We start from the raw sequence: 20,056 nt of genomic DNA, 5'->3' as shown, positions 1-20,056 counted from the left end.
AAGGACCCTAGCGCCGGCTTCCTTTGAAATATGTTTTATCATTGCACCTGATGCGCCTGATGCGCCCGCGCCCGCTCCGTCCGCGCCAGCACCACATTTGCTGCCTGTTCATACGCGAGAGCATGTCAAGAGAGGCACGCCGAGTATTAAAATAAAAATTATTATTGATTACTAATTTGAATCAGTACATTATACCGAAAACAATACGTCACGTCCAGATATCAGTTAACGTTATTCTTTTTAGCGTGGATTTGGCTTAAAAGCACGAGTGATTAAGCTTATAAGTGTTCATCACATTCATCATATCATCATGCAAAACTAAGAATTAGAATAATTGTAAATGACGATCGGGTGCGGGTCGGGTGCGGTTATCTAAATCAGAGAAAAATACAGGTGCGGGTGGGTGGCGGGCGGATCATTTATTTGGAGCTGCGGATTCCGGTGACGTTTAAGCTCATCCGCGCATCTCTAGTATGTGTGTAGGGGAGGGGCCCTGTGACTAGCCTATCACAGAACGCAGACACAGTAAACTACCCAATGAGAATTTTTATTCAATCCGAGCACAGATATTGACTCGTATTACTCGTATGATACTCGTACTCGGCAAAAGTGCTTTATCCGTGCCGGATACTCGTTTCAGCCGAGTATCCGGCTCAACTCTAGTGGATACATTGAAAGGATGTTTGTGAAGTCAGTATTGATTGTACGAATGCATTCAGCAGCATGTAGAGAACACTGATGGCTCAGAGACCATATTAACTCTGAGTACTGACTTATGGCAGACAGGAGAGAGCCTGTTGCCACGGATACCGCTCTCTCACTCTCTCTGTCTCTCTATCGCTCTTTCTCAGATTGCAGTGGCTGTAGTCTCTCTTTCTGTGGTTTTCTCACACTCTTTTGCTGTTTATAAAAGCTAAAATAATGTATCTGTGTATGAAGTGACTCCTAATTAACTGTTGAGAAGTGAAATACTTTTAACAGCTTTTTAGGTGAGATGCAACAAGTTTTTTAAAAGGAAATATTGTGTGAAATGACAAAATATATTAAACCTATGCATAGCATGTACACAGGATGTTTCTTTTTGTATTTATCACATTATTTTATTATCTAATTTAAATAGCCTAAACATATACTGTCGGTTTTACCAAAACATATGTTGAATTTGCCGTTTATGCCAATGCTAATATGTTGACACTAGCATTATGCTACTAGAACAAGAACTCAGCAAAGTCTGGGCTTAATTTAATTAACGCAAACTAAGGAAAGGAAAGGCACAGAAGAGAGAGAGACTTCCCTAGAGGTCTGTCCTCCAGTTGCCTGTTCTATTTGTACTGAACTCTCTCTGTCTTAAGCAGATTTGGGCTCTTTCATTTATCTTTTTTTTTTGTCCCCACACATACTGGCGGAAATTGGCAGGTGCCTACATTGCAAAATCCAAAAATTTTTTTGTTCACATGCAAATCAGTGGCTGACTGTGAACTCACAACCGCCAGGGGTCCTGAAAACATCTTGTGAACTGTTGCTCTTTTTCATTTAACAGGACAAGGCAATGGGTCTTCATGCACTCAGTGGCTGTGTGTGTGAGGAGAGAGACAAAGAGCACATCTTTAACACATGCACACTGAAACACACTGAAATATTAGGGTATTTTCTATAAATTTCTATAGTGAGTATAGATTTTAAAAAAAAAAAAAACTGACAATACATAGTGGTTCAGCTGGTCAGATTTGTGAGTGAATCATTCTTTTGAGTCATTTCTTTTTAAATATGTCAAACAGGTTCAACAGGCTGTTTTGTTAATGTACTATTGACTTAAGCAAATTAGGAACTAGGATTTTAACAGTTTATTTAATTAATTAGTTTGTATAATCAGTGACAAGTGAAATGGTGTAGAGTGCCTTGCAAAAGTATTCATACCCCTTCATTTTTTCCACATTTTGTTATGTTGCAGCCTTATAAACTGCTTTAAATTACTTTTTTTCCTACATAAAAACACTGAAATAAGTACATTGCATAAGTATTCATACCCTTAACTCAGTACTTAGTTGAAGCACCTTTACAGCCCCAAGTCTTTTTGGTATGATGCGACAAGTTTTGCACATCTGCATTTGGCAATTTTCTGCCATCCCTAGCCTCGCCTCTTCACCTCTCAAGCTCTGTCAGCTTGGATGGTGTCTGGCAATTTCAGGTTTCTCCAGAATTGTGTGATTGGGTTCAAGCCCAGGCTGTGGCTGGGCCACTCCAGGACTTTCACAGAGTTTGTATAAGCCACTCTTGCTGTGTGCTGTGGGAACGTGAACCTTCTGCCCAGTCTGAGGTTTTATGTAGGCTGTCTCTATATTTTGCTGTGTTGAGCTTTCCTTCTACTCTGACGAGTCCCTCAGTCCCTGCCACTGAGAAACAGTCCCACAGCATGAGCCTACTACCACCACATTTTGCTGTTGGGATGCTACTGTACAGGTGATGAGCAGTGCCTGGTTTCCTCCATACATGATGCTGGAATTAAGGTTGATCAAATTCCAAGTGGTTTTTATGTGTCTTCTATGAGGAGTTTGAGTTTGGCCACACCGCCATAAAGACCGGATTGGTAGAGTGTTGCAGTGATGTTAGTCCTTCTGTAAGTTTCTCCTATCTGCATAAATGATCATGGAGCTCAACTAGTGTGACCATCAGCTTCTTGGTCACCAGTATATCCAAAGCCCTTCTCCATCAATTGCTCAGTTTGGCCAGGAAGCCAGCTCTAGGAAAAGTCCTAGTTGTTCCAAACTTCTTCCATTATGGATAATGGAGGCTACATGCTTCTGAGAACATTCAAAGCAGCAGAATTTTTTCTGAAGTCTTCCCCAGATCTGTGCCTTGACACAATCCTGTCTCTGAGCTCTTCAGGCAGTTCTTTTGACCTCAGGGCTTGTTTTTTGCTCTGATGTGCATTTTCAGCTGTTAGACCTTTTAATGAGAGGTGTGTGCCTTTCCAAATCACACTCATTCAAATGAATTTGCCACAGGTTAACTTGATTCACAGTGTAGTAACGTCTGCAAGCGATATGAATGCTCCTGAGCTAGATTTCAAGCATCCAAGAAAAGGGTATGAATACTTATGCAATGGAATCATTCCAGTTTTTTATTTCTACTAATTCTGCAAAATTTTTACTAACATGTTTTGTGCTTTGTCATTATGGTGTATAAAGAGTGGACTGATGTGGGGAAAAAAACAATGTAAAACAGTTTAACATAAGGCTGCAACATAAAATGTGAAAAAAAATGAAGGGGTGTGAGTACTTTAGCAAGGCACTGTATATACTTAAGTATGTGCTGTTTAACTTTTTACAACATCATCAGGCTGTCTTAAGTATGCACTCTTCCTTAACCTTCCTCCTCAACTCCGTTTGAATATATGATCCTGGCCACCATTATCGCAAACTGCATCGTCCTGGCCTTGGAGCAGCACTTGCCTGGAGAGGACAAGACGCCCATGTCAAAGAGACTTGTGAGAACACATCTACCTACTTAAATATACATACTGTATATAAACTACACATTAAGCATAGCTATCCTTATCTCCTCTTTCAGCTGATTTTCTGTTTTCATTTGAAAGAAACTTTGTTTATGCAAATCATTTATTATAAATGAATCCTTTTGGCCTAGTTATCTACTTACAGATGCATTTCTAGCAATTTGTGTAATGAGAAAACGTACTATTCTGGATCAGTCTAGGGAACACAGTTATTCTCTAAATGTAGCATATTCTCATATTCTTTCCTTCCTCATATTCTTTGTTCTTGACAACTTTATTCAGACTGTAGTTTCCCCCATTGAATCACTCACCACAAGCTAATTATTCCAATTCAAAGAGTGTTTCCCTACTGTTTTACCTCTGTGACATATTTCTGAGTGCTTGTTTAAACAGAGGCAAGTGGCGGCACTCTTACCTGACTAAATAAAATCTCAAAGATCTTAATTATACGTTTGTTGAATAGAACATTCAAAAACTAATAAGCACACTGGCTAGGTGGCATTTTTAGGGCCTTTTGTATAGGTAGTTTCTGTTGTCTCACACCCAATCCATTCTTTTTCTTTCAGGAAAAAACAGAGCCCTACTTTATAGGAATGTTTTGCTTTGAAGCCGGAATAAAAATCATTGCTTTGGGATTTGTATTCCACAAGGGCTCATACCTGAGGAACGGCTGGAATGTAATGGACTTCATTGTGGTCCTAAGTGGGTGAGTGACAGGTGTTACTATCTTCTGAATGATGCTGGGTTTGCTGATTTAAAGGGGTCATCGGATGCTAAGTTCACTTTTACATGCTGTTTGAACATTAATGTGTGTTGGCAGTGTATGTACAAATCTACCCTATAATGATAAAAATCCATGCAGTGGTTTTTAATTAATCTGTAAAAATAATATCCCCTTTTTCAAATCGAGCCATTCTCAGATGCCTGTCGTTGTGGCGTCACACCGACAGAGGCCGCTCACACGATAGTTGATTGACATGAGCGTCTTACCTCAGATCAGTTGTAACAGTCCGACCTCCATGTTTTGATGCTGAAGCAGGGATGTAAGTTAGACAAGAGTTGAGCGATTGAGGTGTTGTGTTGCTGGATGTAATAATGAACATAGTGGTCGTCATTTACTCCCAATATCTGAGCTGCTGAAGATGCAGTGGATTACATTTGTTTGTAAAGGGAATGCGCCTCCTGATCTACATATATCCGTCTATGTTCACGCGAATCATTCGTGATCCAGCTTCACTTACAGCAGAAGTGAGTATAAGGTTTTTTTTATGAATCTTTGCAATCGCCTTTCCTAATAATGTGCTAGTTAGCAAGTTTAGTGGCTAAACGTGGCTAAATGTGGCTAACGTAAACAGGCTCGTCACTCCACAGAGAGAAGAGAGGGGCAGAGAGCTCATTTGCATTTAAAGCAGCCTCGACCAGAATGAGATGATTTTTGCAGAGCTGATTTTGGCAAGGTAAAAAGGGTGTTGTTTTACACTACCATTGAGAATTTTTAACCAAAGTAAATTATAGACTTTTCATTAAGACCCTAAAGAATCATATCAACTTGTGGAAAATGGGAATCTGATGACCCCTTTAAAACCTTTTCAGGAATTTTGGTGAATGGTTTTATTCCGCATTTGCTTGCAGATCAGAGTTAGTCAGCTGAACCTTTTGATATTTTCCCTGTATTTTTGCACTTGTTTCCTTGCGGGCAGCATTCTGCATTGGCGAGATGTTGCACAACAGAAGGTTGTGGATTTGCTGAAATTTGCTGGACTTTCGCCTCCTTTTACCTCATTAAACTCTGCTTGTTTGAATCATCTGGGGAGAGTGTTAACTTTCAGACCAGGCTGAGTGGAGAAATGAACAGCACCTTGAAAACACTCCATCACCAAGAACAGATATTGCGTTAGCGCTGTCAAAACAGCAGTGTCAAGAAGTGCTCTCCTCAAGGGAAAGGCTTGTGCAGCTTTCATTTGCAGAGTAAACCACAATTTAGAAGCCTGGGTGAAGGGCAGTGGCCATTTTGCTTAGTACCGTAATGTTTTTCATCTGTTTTTCAGAGAGGACAGCTATCTAAAAGTGAAAGAAGGCAGAGAAGAAAAAAAAAGAGCAGACACACACATGCACAGTGCAATGTAACGATACATATAAAATATTAATCGCTGTCATAGTGTTAAAGTACAAAGGGAGATGGGCTTCTTAGAGAATTTTACATGATTCCAGCTCGCTTTCATTATTGATGAGCTCTGGATCTTTGTCTGGTTTAAGAGAGGAAGAAAATGTGAGAAAGACTTTAACCTCTCAACCCCAATTTCTCATGGGCCAGTAAGATGTATACTGACAACTGACACACACACACAGCAATAACAACAAACACAAACAACCTTGAATATACACCACTGTGCCAGTAAATCAGGACAAAGTTGGTTATAGACATCATAAAGGCAAGTAATCATCAGAAGCAAGATGTAATCATTTTAGAGACAGCACAGGCGCAGCACTGAGGTCTCGTAATCATAAGGTTCAGACTGGCTGAAGTGTAATTAATTTGATGACTGAGGGTCTAAAAGCCCTTTAACGTGACTCACGTCAAGAAATTTCTCAACAAAAATGTCATACGTAGCTTTGACCTCAGCATGTTTCCTACACAATTCTCATTTTCCCCCTAGAAATTGCATTTACAGTTGAGGTCAAAAGTTTACACACACCTTGCAGAATCTGCAAAATGTTAATTATTTTACCAAAACAAGAGGGATCATACAAAATGCATGTTATTTTTTATTTAGTACTGACCTGAATAAGATATTTCACATAAAAGCATTTACATATAGTCCACAAGAGAAAAAAATAGTTACATTTATACAAATGACCCTGCTTAAAAGTTTACATACACTTTCTTATTACAGTGTTGTTACCTGAATGATCCACAGCTGTTTGTTTTTTTTTTTGTTTAGTGATAGTTGTTCATGAGTTCCATGTTTTAAACAGTCTTAAACAGTTAAACTGCCTGCTGTTCTTATTTTAGTTTATTCATTTTAGTGTATTTGAACACTTTCCAGCAGTCTATGATTTTGAGATCCATGTTTTTAAATTGAGGAGAACTGAGGTACTCATATGCAACTATTACAGAAGGTTCAAATGCTTACTGATGCTCCAGAAGGAAAAATGATGCATTAAGAGCCAGGCATGAAAACCTTTGAACAGAATGAAGATGTGTAGATTTTTCTTATTGTGCCTAAATATCGTATTTTTTTCATTTAGTACTGCCCTTTAGAAGCTACAGAAGATACTTACATGTTTCCCAGATGACAAAATAAATTTTAATTACCCTAATCTTCAAATTTCAAAAGTTTTTACCCCTGCTCTTAATGCACAGTTTTTTCCTTCTGCATCATCAGTAATGATACAGTTTTTTTTCTGTAGAATATCTATTGCATATAATATGATGTTTAATTTCTTAATGTCTTTCACATTGTGTTGTGACTTGATGATTCTATATATGCACAGGATCAGTCTCTCTGGCACTACCCACATAATGATATGCCATGCAGATTATCTGGTAGTCCTTGGTTGATGAGGTTAGAGTTGAAACTGACTGAACTTTAAGTGTCATGTTACTACACTTGCCCTGTGTGCAAGGTGTTGCCCGCTGCAGCTGCATGATTCCTAGAGAACATAATTTTTCTGATGGAACAGAGGTGTAAAGTCGGTAGTATTTTGCATATGTGTAGATGAAATGTAGGCTGTCTGATCTGCACAAGTTTTCTCTGTTCTTTTCCCTTGCACTTATCCTGTCTGTGTTCCTCCATCGAGATGAAATGGTGAGGCAGTATTTCATCAAAGCCTTGCACCCTCATTAGGAGTTGAGTGAAGATTATAAGATCTGGTGCTATCAGATGAGTCATAGTCGCTCATTAGATTTTAATGAAGTCCTGTGCACAGAGTACAAGAAGAAAGAATGGAAAATGAATAATCGAGAGAGACAGTTCATCAAATATATGACATCATTGATACTACATAAAAAGTGCATTCAAAATTGATGGTAATTACAGTTATTATTTTTTCAATTTACTAATTTTAAGTAATTATATAAACAATTTGCTGTTGTAAAAGCTTGCAACAGTGGCATGCCAAGTAATTGAGTGCAAATGCACAATGCCTTTTTGGTTTACTGAATGTATTGTTGCTTTATTTATTAATTGGAAACTTTTGCATTTTTGGCATTTTGGTTTGAAGATTACAAAGGCGAACTTTATTATTATTTGAAATAGCAAGGACTGATGAATCATGCACTGTAAGACAAGGAACATGCTTTAAACTAAAGGTTCAGTTTTGATTTTTTAAGCACATAACACTTAGCGTTGCATTGAAACATTTGTTGACACTAAATTCATGTGTTCTTGTGTCAATTCCAGTGTCGCAGCATTCACAGTTATCAGTGCACGCAGGCGTGTTTTTGTGCTAGTTATCATTCCTCCGCTCTTGACTGTGTCTTAGCAGCGTTGTGTACAGGAAGTACAGATTAGCGCAGTATGGTGGCATGGTGCAGAAGTCTGATTGTATAGTCAGTGTGAGTAGGTGGATAAATGGGTTGCCAGTCCTTCCTTAAAGCCTATTATCGGCTGGCTTAGGACTCCAGTCATTTAAATGCAAATGGTGTCTTTGCAATCTTGGGTCTGGTTGCAAGTCAACAACCAGCACCCAGATTCTTGGGGAATGAGAGGACCTCATCCCTAATGGCGTTAATAAGCACTGGTGTCTACTAGTCACCCGCCCCCTCTTTAAGCTGTGGGCATGTGGCATGGTGTACTCCCCTCGCACACTCTATCTGTGCTTCTGCGGCTTTGCCAAACACATAGAGCTCTCTCAGAGACCCTGATAAGCATCCTTCAAATCCACCAACATCAGTCTGCGCTGCCAATTTAGGAAAACGTGCGTGCGTGACAGTAAACATGATTTCTTTGGATGATGAAAATGATGAATTTCTCTGGCATGTGTACTCATTAGCAAACTGCAGTGCTAAAAACAGTAATCTTTTACTTAAAAACACATTTAACCCTCACATGTCCAAGTGTTGATATTGGTTGTATTGTTTTGACCCATTAAATGTGTATTTAGGAAGCCACTGCTTTTAAAAATTCAAATTTTTAGGCTTATTTTATTTTGAAGTTACACTGCCGTTCAAAAGTTTTGTATCAGTATGTTTTTAAATGTTTTTAAAGAAGTCTTCTCTGCTCATCAGGGCTGCATTTATTTGATTAAAAATACAGAAAAAAACTGTAATATTGTGAAATATTATTGCAATTTAAAATAGTCATTTGATATTTTAATATAGTTTAAAATAGAATTTAATTTCTGTGATGCAAAGCTGAATTTTCAGCATCATTACTCCAGTCTTCAGTGTTACATGATCCTTCAGAAATCATTCTAATATGACTTATTATCAATGTTGGAAACAGTTGTGCTGCTTAATATTTTAACCTTAGATACTTTTTCAGGATTCTTTGATGAATAAAATGTTTAAAAGAACAGCATTTATTTAAAATAGAAATCTTTTGTAACAAGATACACTGCCGTTTAAAGTTTGGGGGCTGTAAATTCTTTCTTTCTCTTTGAAAAAAATTAATACTTTTATTCTGCAAGGATGTGTTAAATTGATAAAAAAAAGGGATAGTAAAGACTTACATTGTTGTTCTATTTTGAATAAATGCTGTTTTTTTTTTACTTTTTATTCATCAAAGAATCCTAAAAATTATTCCAAAAAGAATTCTGCTTCCAACATTGATAATAAATCAGCATATTAGAATGATTTCTGAAGGATCATGTGACACTGAAGACTGGGGTAATGGCTGATGAAAATTCAGCTTTGCATCACAGAAATAAAACATATTTTAAAGTATAATAAAATAGAAAATGTTATTTTAAATAGCAATAATATTTCACAATATTACAATATTTGTGATTAAATAAATGGCGTTTTAAAAAGAAGCATAAGAGACTTAAAAAAAACATAAAAATCTTACCAATCCAAAACTTTTGAACAGCAGTATATTGTTTTAAAGAACAGTTGCAAAATTGCAACACTGAACTTTTAAGGATGCAAAAATGCATTTTTAGACAATTCACTTTGAATTGAATTTGAAAATTTTCTGAAAATTGCTTGAAAATGGTAAATCTGACCTTCAAAACAGTTATTTGGAGTAGTTTATCTACAATATGATTTGCTGAATGAGCTCTTTTATGTGAATAACAATAAAAAATGTTGTTTACCAAGAACCAAGACATTATTCCGAAAAATTAAATGTATTTGGACTCATTGTAAAAGGGTCACACACTTAGACGGTAGTAGGAAGTGACCATGTGTGAATTTGGCTTGCTGGAAGATTCATATTGTAATAATTTCCTGCCAGACTTGCTGCTATGAAACATTTAAGAGTGGGAGCTATTGTTATATTCCATTTTAAAATATTCCATTTTAAACGGAAATGGTCAAAGCTTGGCTGCATAGCCTCGTTAGCTTCTGCTGGCTAGATACCATAAGTACACCATCTGGTGATTGACTGCTATTCAAATTCACTTTGTATTTTGAATTGTGGAATCTGAAAATTGTTACAAATAACTGTAAATATCCGTTACATAAAACAGCACTAAATAAAAAACAAAAAGCAGTTTTTGCAAATTCTCCAGATTGTGACTCGCATTAGTATGCTTTTCTGGATTTTGTCAATATTTACACTGTACTTTTGACCCGTGTTTAACATTCATATCCACCTGTCATAATTAGATTAGAAAAGCAGATTCGCAGTGTCGGAAAAACACTCTAAGCTCCAATTAATGCTAGGTTATCATGCCTGGTGACAGGTAACAAATGTAAACACACGTCCTAATGAGATTGTGTGCCTGGCCTGCTTCACATAAACCCAGTGGTAGCCTAATTATCATAAACAGCTGTTGATTAATTGATTGATCAGTTTAAAGCTGCGTTCCCCGTTTCCCCGCGGCTGTTTGCTGTAAAGAAACCGTGGCATGAGCCTGCAATAATTTCTACTCTTGGCGAACAAGCAAAAGCATATAGGCGCTCTCGCTTCTGACGGGAGTTATGAGTTTGTCTGCCGGGAGCCTGTCGCACCACGGAGGTGTCCACGCTCTGACAGGACAGACAGCTGTCATCCGTGCACGGCCCTCATTGTTCTAGCAGGGCTTTACACCCACGCTATTTTTAAGAAGCGCTAGGCTTGAAGGGACAATGCTGTAATAGAGGGAGCTGGGTGACGTGGGAGCAGGGAAAAAGAGCTTGCCTTAGTTTTACCACAGCTCACCTGTCATAGGCATGCTGGAGGAAACCCAGCTGATATATTCATAATGAGGAGATATAGAAGACAACATCAACTAGACTAGTAGATAACACTAGTTTGCACTTGGAGGGAAAGATGGTTTGCATCCTTTTTTTCCATATATCTGCGACACACTGAAAGTATGTACTTCACTGGTGATGGGAAGGTACATACTTTCGGATATGTAGTGATGCATGTTTAATGCATGTTAAATTGATTGAGCAAGCTTATCAATCTGCTATATTTAATGCATTAGAATTTAGGATGCACTAATCCAATTCTTGGATTCATGAGAACATGCATGTAAGCTAAGCTTGTGTGTTTCATGTGCACACATTTGTGTGTTAATTATAGTGCCTGTCTGCTAGCAGCTCCTTTACTTAGCCACGTGACTAGCACAATACAGCTTCTTCTGGATAATGCGTTCACACACTCTATCATTACCTCAGCTGCTGATGTAAGAACAGCAGGCTTGAGTCTTGACTATGAGACGCAGATGCTCCAGTGAGCAGGAACAGTGTGAAACTCCATGTCACCCTGAACTGTTGTTACTATAAAAAGAACTTCTATTTTCCATGTTATCAAACACTTTTGTAGCATTTTGTTTTTTATGCTTTTATTTAAAAAAAGCTAATATTTCATGACATTTATGAACCTCAGACAACCTGTTTTTGTACCTTTAGCATTTCTAGATGTAAATGACCTCAGGTATGATTACCTAACCACATTACACCAGCATATTTTGCATTGTCTTCAATGGGGCGGGTCAATTTTCACAAAATGTTGGGAGTTGTATGTTAAAGGAGAAGTCCACTTTCAAAACAAAGATTCACATATAATGTACTCACCCCCTTGTCATCCAAGATGTTCATGTCTTTCTCTTATGTCTTTTCTTCAGTCATAAAGAAATTATGTTTTTTGAGGAAAACATTTCAGGATTTTTCTCCATATAATAGACTGCTGTGGTGCCCCGATTTTGAACTTTTGAAATGCAATTTAAATGTGGCTTCAAACGATCCCAAATGTAGTTGTAAAAGAGAAAGAACACTCTTATCTAGCAAAATGATTGGTTATTTTTTTTATTAAAAAAATACAATTTAAATACTTTTTAATCTCAACGCTCGTCTTCTCTCGCTCTCCCTGAATTCTGTGTATCTAGGGATAGGAACAGGAGAATAGGAGATAGGAATTTTTCGACATCTTCTAACTGTCATGAACCGTAAAAAAACAGTCCAGGCAGAGTAAGACCAGGGTTTGACATTAAAAAGTATATAAATTGTATCATTTATATGAAAATAACCAATCATTTCACTAGATAAGACCCTTCTTCCTCGGCTGAAATTGTTTACAACAGCATTTGGGATCGTTTGAAGCCACATTTAAACTGCATTTTGGAAGTTCAAAATCGAGGCACCATCCTAAATAAAATAAAAAAACGTTTTCCTCAAAAAACATAATTTCCTTACGACTGAAGAAAGAAAGACATGAACATCCTGGATGACAATGGGGTGAGTACATTATATGTGAATCTTTGTTTTGGAAGTGGACTTCTCCTTTAATGTACCCATTGTTCTAGCACAAATTTGACAATTTATGACCCTTTTTTTTGCATGCACTTGAATGCTCTGGGTGGACTTGGGAGTGTTGAGTTGTGAAAATTAGATTATGACAGCATAGTGCATTACATTTACTGTGAAACGGAAAAATGTGGCAATATATTGGACTTGTCTGGTATGTTTTGAAACAGTCTAAATTGACTGATTGCAATCAGAGAGTGACCAATCGAACTTCTATTACAGCTGCTTTTTCAAACCAAGCTCTTCCTGATAAGATGCATCCTCTCTACTGCCTGTTTGTCTCAATAATTTAGCCGCAACTGATGTATAGATGGCTCATCTTTAAAGTCTGCAGGCATCCAGCTGTCATTCAAATGTTCTGGACCAATCAACTGTCAGCTTGATTGATTTATATGGACAAGGTGGGGAGTCTAAGCAAAAGACCTCACCCCCTGCAGCTTTCTTTTTGATGTATTGGTAATGTTCCATATGGTGCTCCAGGATCCTATATGTTGATATACTGTACTCTACTGCATGACCTAATCAGAATTAAAGCTGTTCAATTAAAGGGGTCATAAAAGGGAGATTCATTCATCCACGAAACACTGTTGTGTTTTGTTCAGAGATGTGCAGCGGTTATTCTTTGGCATTGTTTGGATTTCTTTTTTCCAAATATTACATAATATAGACACTGATTTATATAAATGACTGGATTGCTTGTCTAAACTGCCAGCAGGCAATGAAGCCACTGGAGGTTTTCGAGCGGCCATATTGCTATTCCCTACCAATAGAGGGCATCGGTGACAGCCTCATCAATTACCTGACATAAAATCACCCAATTTTCAGTATATCAGTCACACAGGATTGTTTTTTAGAATATATGTATGTAAATAAATGGTTACTTCTGTAATGATTATTGTCTTTTCAGGCAGGATAAATTATATATTTAGAAACTGTTAAGGTGAGTGAGTCTGCTGCACTTTACTGACACAGATAATTAACCTGTGCAAATTCTGTGCCGTTTTACTACCATTATTGTTAGCATAAGAATATATGTATTGTATGTAAGTTTTTATACAGTAGATATACTCCTGCTTTAGACAGCAATGACCTAAACAGGGTTAGGGTTGGAAATTTGTTATTTGAAACTCCACAGGGTTTATTAAATGGGTTAAATAGGGTTAGCTTGTATAACAAGTAGTGCTGTAAGTCAATTACATTTTTTAATCTAATTAATTCCATAATGTGTCAATTGATCAATCTAATTAATCGCAAACTAAATTTAACTGTGAAAATACCCACAAAAGAATATTCTAGCCATTTAAGAAAGCTTTTTTATTTGATATAATTTATGTTTAAATATTCTTTGTTTGGTTTTGTTCAATTTGTTAATTAAGAAAGAAAACTTTAAGCATCATAAGGGCGTGGAAAAATGGACAGCAGAATGCCAGAAGAAAGGGAATGGGACAAAATTATTTTTTGACAACTTGGCCATGCTTCCAAGACAAATGACCAAAACACAGTGTTTAGTTTCTGAATGAATCCGCGTTTTGAATGAATCGCTTGAGTCAATGATTCAAAAACCTATTTATAATTAATATTATAAAGAATAATTAAAGCCATTTTTTAAATATTATAAAGAATATTATAAAGAATATTTAAAGCTATTTTTGTGTTAAATGAGAAAGTATGAAGTAGACATTACAAATTGTAGCTTTAGAAAGAATTGAACATAATTTTTTTATTTGATCGAACATAAAATTATGGAACATAAAAGAAGATAATTTAAGAAACATCTCAGTATTTTTTGTTCATATAATAAAAGTCATGATAACCAAAACAGCTTTGTTACCAACAGTCTTCAAAATACCTTCTTTTATGTTCCATAAAAGAAAGCTTTGAAACGACATGAGGATGAGTAAATGATGAAGGGAATGGTGAACTATCCCTTTAATGTTTTTATTATTATTATTATTTTATTTTATTTTTTTAATGTAATGATACTCTAAATAAGTAAATAAATCTGCCAGCCGGTAGCAATAAATGTGTTTGTGAGTCATTCACTCATTATAATTAGGTTTTTGAATCATTAATTCACACGATTCATTCAAAATGCGGATTCATTCAGAAACTAAACACTGTGTTTTGGCCTTTTGTCTTGGCCACGGAAGCATGGCCAAGTTGTCAAAAAATTATTTTGTCCCGTTCCCTTTCTTCCGGCATTCAGCTGTCCATTTTTCCACACCCTTATGATGCTTAAAGTTTTCTTTCTTAATTAACAAATTGAACAAGACCAAACAAAGAATATTTAAACATAAATGATATAAAATAAAAATGCTTTCTTAAATGGCTAGAATACACTGCTGTGGCTTCAAAGGTAATATGTTCTCTGCAAAACTAAGCAAAAACACATAATATTATGTTTAAAATATAATACAGTATCAACTTCTTATTTAGTGAACTGTTATAAAATCACATTTAAGTTCGGGACAAAATCAGCACTCGACTCGTGTCATATTGCTCTTGCTGCCCATGTGATATTGTGTGATATGTGATATATATAAATATGAGACAAAACACATACAAGGCAATTTTTGCACCAATATCTTGAATTTTAGGGCATAGCTCTTACCCTGCATCATATTTGTCAACAGTCAACTGTATGAAATATAAGGTGATGTACAGGTCTGGAGGCGGGGCCAGCACATTAACTGTGTTAAAATATTTTAATTGCGTTATTTTTTATAACTAATTAATTAAGTTAACGCGTTAAACTGACAACCCTAGTAATAAGATGTAACTATGGATTGAGAAATTGGACTGCTGTATTTTTTTTTAAATGTACTTGCAAAATTAGTACTGCACCCCTTTTATTGCAGAAATATAAGAAAAACATATCACTTGCAAAACCTTTTCGGGTAAACTCTGCGAGTCTATGGGAAAGTAAGTTAGACAACTTTTTTACTTCATAAAAAAGAATGAATGTTTATTAATTGATTTTCACGAGCTCACTGTCTTTTCAAAGCAAAGTGAACTTGACAGTTCGACATCTCTTCATGATCGATTTGCTGGATGATGATCACATGGTCAAGTGTTTGGAGAGCGTGTTGGTGGAGTGTGTGCTTTAGAGAGAGTTGAAGTTGGTCAGTGATATTTTAATAGGCTTGTGTCAGTGCCATTGTCTGAAAAAACGCGTAGGCTGGTATTTCTAGCCAACAGCTGTCATTCTACAACTCCAGGATGAATTGTGACATCAAAAAAAAGGATTGTTTTTAATGAATGGCTTCTTTTGTAAACGGATCCCCATGAATATAATTGTTCAGGAGGTGAAGTTTGTGTATAAAATATAATGTATTGCTGTAACACAAAACTGAATTTCCTGCAGCCATTACTCCAGGATCCTTCAGAAATGATTTTAATATGCTGATTTGGTACTCAGGAAACATTTCTTCTTATTAACAATATTGAAAACAATTTTTGATCAGCAAAAATATTGAGCAGCAAAAATCAGCCAAATCAGTGATCGCCAAATCAGCATGTTAGTATGATTTCTGAAGATTCATGTGACATTGAAGAGTGGAGAATTTTGCTTCACTCCCGCAGGAATAAATAACATTTTAAAATATATAAAAAATTGTATTTTTTCTGGGAGAAGGGTTGCATTTTCTGACGGAATTGCAAGGGTGCCGATATTTTTGGCCGTGACTGTATTATGTGTTTTTTTGAGGTTATAGTATATTAAAGACTAATCATGTGACTTCTATGTACACAAGGTAACCTGTAAATGCGAAAAAGCCAGTTCTGTTGCAGTTTTGCAAAATATTCCTTTTTCGAATTGCCTGAAAAACCACCTCATGCGAGCGTAAAAACTTTTTTGCGATTTGCAATTTGAAGGATAATGTGAAGGATAAATTTGAAGGATAATGTTAATGCAGCTTGTGATAGAGACCGTGTGATATTAAGTGAACAAATAACTTTAATGACACAGTAGAACATTATGCACTATAGTTTAGAGAGCTGTCAATTCCACCCTCTTTTTTTCTCCTTTCTCTTTTTCTCACTGTCCTACACTTTAGCAATAAAACGGAAAAGAGCAGGTAATAACAGTAAGTCTCTAAGAGCTACGAAACACAGCATTGTGTGAATTTGCCCTTTGGGAGTATTGAAAGTGCTGCTTCCAGTAATATAAGTGTTTGTTGAGACCAGTGGGTGGTCTCTTCTGACTTGACCACGACCTCCTGGTTTATTCTCGCTGCAAAGACTCCCATCTGTCCACCACAGACAGTCAAAAAGATAACATGATCTTGCTCAGCCAGGGACTCGTCTGTCTATGGCCACAAGCTGAACTGATAGTCTGTTGAGGCCTTTTAAAAAGCAGACAGAGATCAATGTGTTGCATCATACCAGTGGGATGTCTGATTCATTTTAGTGAATCAGTTAATTTGGACACTTACTAAAGTCCCTGAAATCCATGTGTGATATTTAACATTGTTTTATTGTAGGAAAATATGTTTAGATTTTAAATAGTGCTGCTGTGTTTTTCATTAAGCTGTCTAACAAGCTCTGAGAATTGATTCTAAATGATATTGAAAAGGTCCATAACCGGATATGTTGCAAATAGAGAGCTAAATGAAAGAATTAGCAGATAAAATGGATGTAAGAACTTTCTTTTCTTCAAGCTAATCTCTGCTCTCTATTTTAAGTCATTCGGGTAAACATGTTCCTTCAGGACGACGACCTGTTCTGGGGCCTGTAATTTCTCCTTCACTGGCTTGGCACACTGACAGGATGGGTAATAACTGGCTGGGACACTCTGTGTCTGTCTAATCATTTTCTCTCTCTGTCTGGTAAAGTGAGCTCCTGTGGAACAGTATTGCGGTCAACAAACCTGGAACTACTACTGCATAGCTGTGCAAGTATAAAAATGTAATTAACACCCATGGAACGTGCCAACCAATCACAATCAGGAATCTTACGTATCTGTAGTAAAAATGCATTTAAGAAACCATTCATAATACATCTAGATTCTAATTATAGTAACAATTACATGATCACACCAAGGTTTTTACTGTAATCAACAGGAAAGATCATCAGGGGCACTGCTATTTGGTCTTGGGGTTGCTATGGTGAGAGCAGGGGGTGTGTCTTATAACCAGATTGAGAGAGAATTTCCCCGCTGCTGTGTGAAGCTCCAGTGACAGTGGAGGAAACGTTTGAACCTCAGATGATGAGCAAACTGATTATACAGTGGGGGTAAATGGTGTCATAATCCAAAGGAGCGATGGGTGGTCATCACTGTAAATACCAATATATGGGGTAAAGCACACATTCATTCATAATTAATCTGAAAGAAAAAACTTTTAGTTCCCCTCTGAGGGAGGTGTTTGAAATCTATGAGTATTGGAAGTTTAAAGGCACAATATGTAAGTTTTCGTCGTTAGAGGGCGCATATTTAAAACAAACAAGAAACAAAGGCGTAGTTTGATGATGCTGTGATTGAGTGTGGAATCATGGGAGTTGTTGTCTTCGTCCCCACAGCCGATGCAATCTGTCAAGAAATCGTCAAGAAATCATGTCATGACATCATTGGCAGGCGACGCAAGGGCACAGTCCTTTACACTAGTTAATATTGATTATTTCTCTGGATTTAAACATTCTTGAAAATATTTGGGATAATGTAAGTAAACAAGTCAGCAAAATATATAATACTGTTAAATATCTAGCACTGTTTTTGGATATTTTAATAAAAATATTACATATTGTGCCTTTAATAGTGATAAAGCTTTGTTGCTATATATATTTTTTTAATTAAATAAATCATTTAAATGTATTAAATAATTATACATATACAATCAATGCAATTAAATTGTTCCATCATTCATACATAATTTAATTAAAATACAAAAAATGTGTCATTTTTATATAAATTATTTATATTATACTGTGAGATGCCCAGCACTATATTAAAGGAGAAGTCCACTTCCAGAACAACAATTTACAAATAATTTACTCACCCCCTTGTCATCCAAGATGTTTATGTCTTTCTTTCTGCAGTCGTAAAGAGATTATGTTTTTTGAGGAAAACATTTCAGCATTTTTCTTCATATAATAGACTGATATGGTGCCCCAATTTTGAACTTCCAAAATGTAGTTTAAATGCGTCTTCAAATGATCCCAAATGGTAAATGATCACAGCCGAGAAAGAAGGGTCTTATCTAGCGTAACGATCAGTTATTTAAAAAAAATTATTACAATTTATATACTTTTTAATGCCAAACGCTCATCTTGTCTTACTCTGCCTGGACTGTTTTAGTTCCGGTTTGTGACAGTTAGGGTATGTCGAAAAACTCCCGTCTCATGTTCTCCCTCAACTTCGAAATCGTCCTATATTGCTGTTTTACCTTTTTTGTTAAGGGTGTTTGATCTTTGCATGTTCACTTTGCAAAGACTGGGTCAGTACTTCTGCAGTGATGTAGGATGATTTTGAAATGATTTTTGAAGTTGAGGGAGAAAATACGATTAGAGTTTTTCGACATACCCTAACTGTCTTGAGTCAGAATACACAGAGTTCAGGAAGAGAAAGCCAAGATGAGCATTTGAGATTAAATTGTATTTAAATTGTATTTTTTAAATTAAAATAACTGATCGTTTTGCTAGATAAGGTGGTTTACAACCGCATTTGGGATCGTTTGAAGCTGCATTTAAATTGCCTTTAGGAAGTTCAAAATCGGGGCACCATATCAGTCCATTATATGGAGAAAAATGCTGAAATGTTTTTCTCAAAAAACATAATTTCTTTACAACTGAAGAAAGAAAGACATGAACATCTCGGATGACAAGGGGGTGAGCACACTATATGTGAATCTTTGTTTTGGAAGTGGACTTCTCCTTTAAGTGCTGTCTGGCACAGTAACATGCTCAGATAGAACGTTTTACCATTCAGAAGCAAATATTCATTCATTACATAAATAGTTTGGTATAAATGTGTAAAGCAACAAAGTCTAGAATGCATCCAACAATGTGTGAATATAACAGCTTTTGTACCACTATAAGTATTTTTTTAGCATTGTGTTCTTGCACTGAATTTCAAAAGCAGGGATTTTTCACACTCTTTACCAACGCTAGTGCGACAGTGGATCAGATCAGGTATTGTTGTAATGATGAAACAGGTAGTACACATTCAGACCCTGCTCACTGGCAACTGAAATCTAGGAATGGCACATAGAAATGCTATATAATTAAACATATGCATGAATGAATGAATGAACAACAGCAGATTTCATTATCGCTTAGCTCAGGGGTTCTCAAACTTTCCAAAGTCCCCCTTCATTCAAGACAATATTTGTAGACCATCTATTCTTGTACTTCTGCTGAAAAACAAATAAACTAAAACTATAATGTCAGGTAAAGCTGTACATCTTTATTTTTAGTGCACTCACAGCAGCATTATGCTACTGTAGGTCAAGAGTTAAAACACTCAGATCGGGCAACATTAGCACTCATTTGTAATTTATTATGCTTTCTGCTCTGCCTCTTTCTGTCTTTTACTTTCTCTGTCACTCTCTCTCTCTTTGTCTGTTTCTCCCTGCATGTTTGACAATTAGTTAAGTGTTTGCTCTTTACCCATGATGAATAATTGATCTACTGGTGTCTTAATGATTCAT

The 20,056-nt window shown here is 36.4% G+C and overlaps 1 protein-coding gene across 7 annotated transcripts in view; it reads left to right on the top strand.

The window, feature by feature from the left end:
- Positions 1-20,056, top strand: part of LOC127169379 (voltage-dependent R-type calcium channel subunit alpha-1E) — a 173,987-nt gene that overhangs the window by 78,837 nt on the left and 75,094 nt on the right. For all 7 annotated transcript variants that reach the window (XM_051116713.1, XM_051116714.1, XM_051116712.1 and 4 more), the window contains 2 exons: positions 3,382-3,487; positions 4,081-4,220. In XM_051116713.1, coding sequence (XP_050972670.1) covers positions 3,382-3,487; positions 4,081-4,220 — 246 coding nt within the window. The remainder of the gene's footprint in view (positions 1-3,381; positions 3,488-4,080; positions 4,221-20,056) is intronic.

This window comes from Labeo rohita, chromosome 8, assembly GCF_022985175.1.
Source record: "Labeo rohita strain BAU-BD-2019 chromosome 8, IGBB_LRoh.1.0, whole genome shotgun sequence".
Classification (NCBI taxonomy): domain Eukaryota; kingdom Metazoa; phylum Chordata; class Actinopteri; order Cypriniformes; family Cyprinidae; genus Labeo; species Labeo rohita.
Note: the sequence above shows the minus strand (reverse complement) of the source record. Positions and strands in the feature narration are given on the sequence as shown.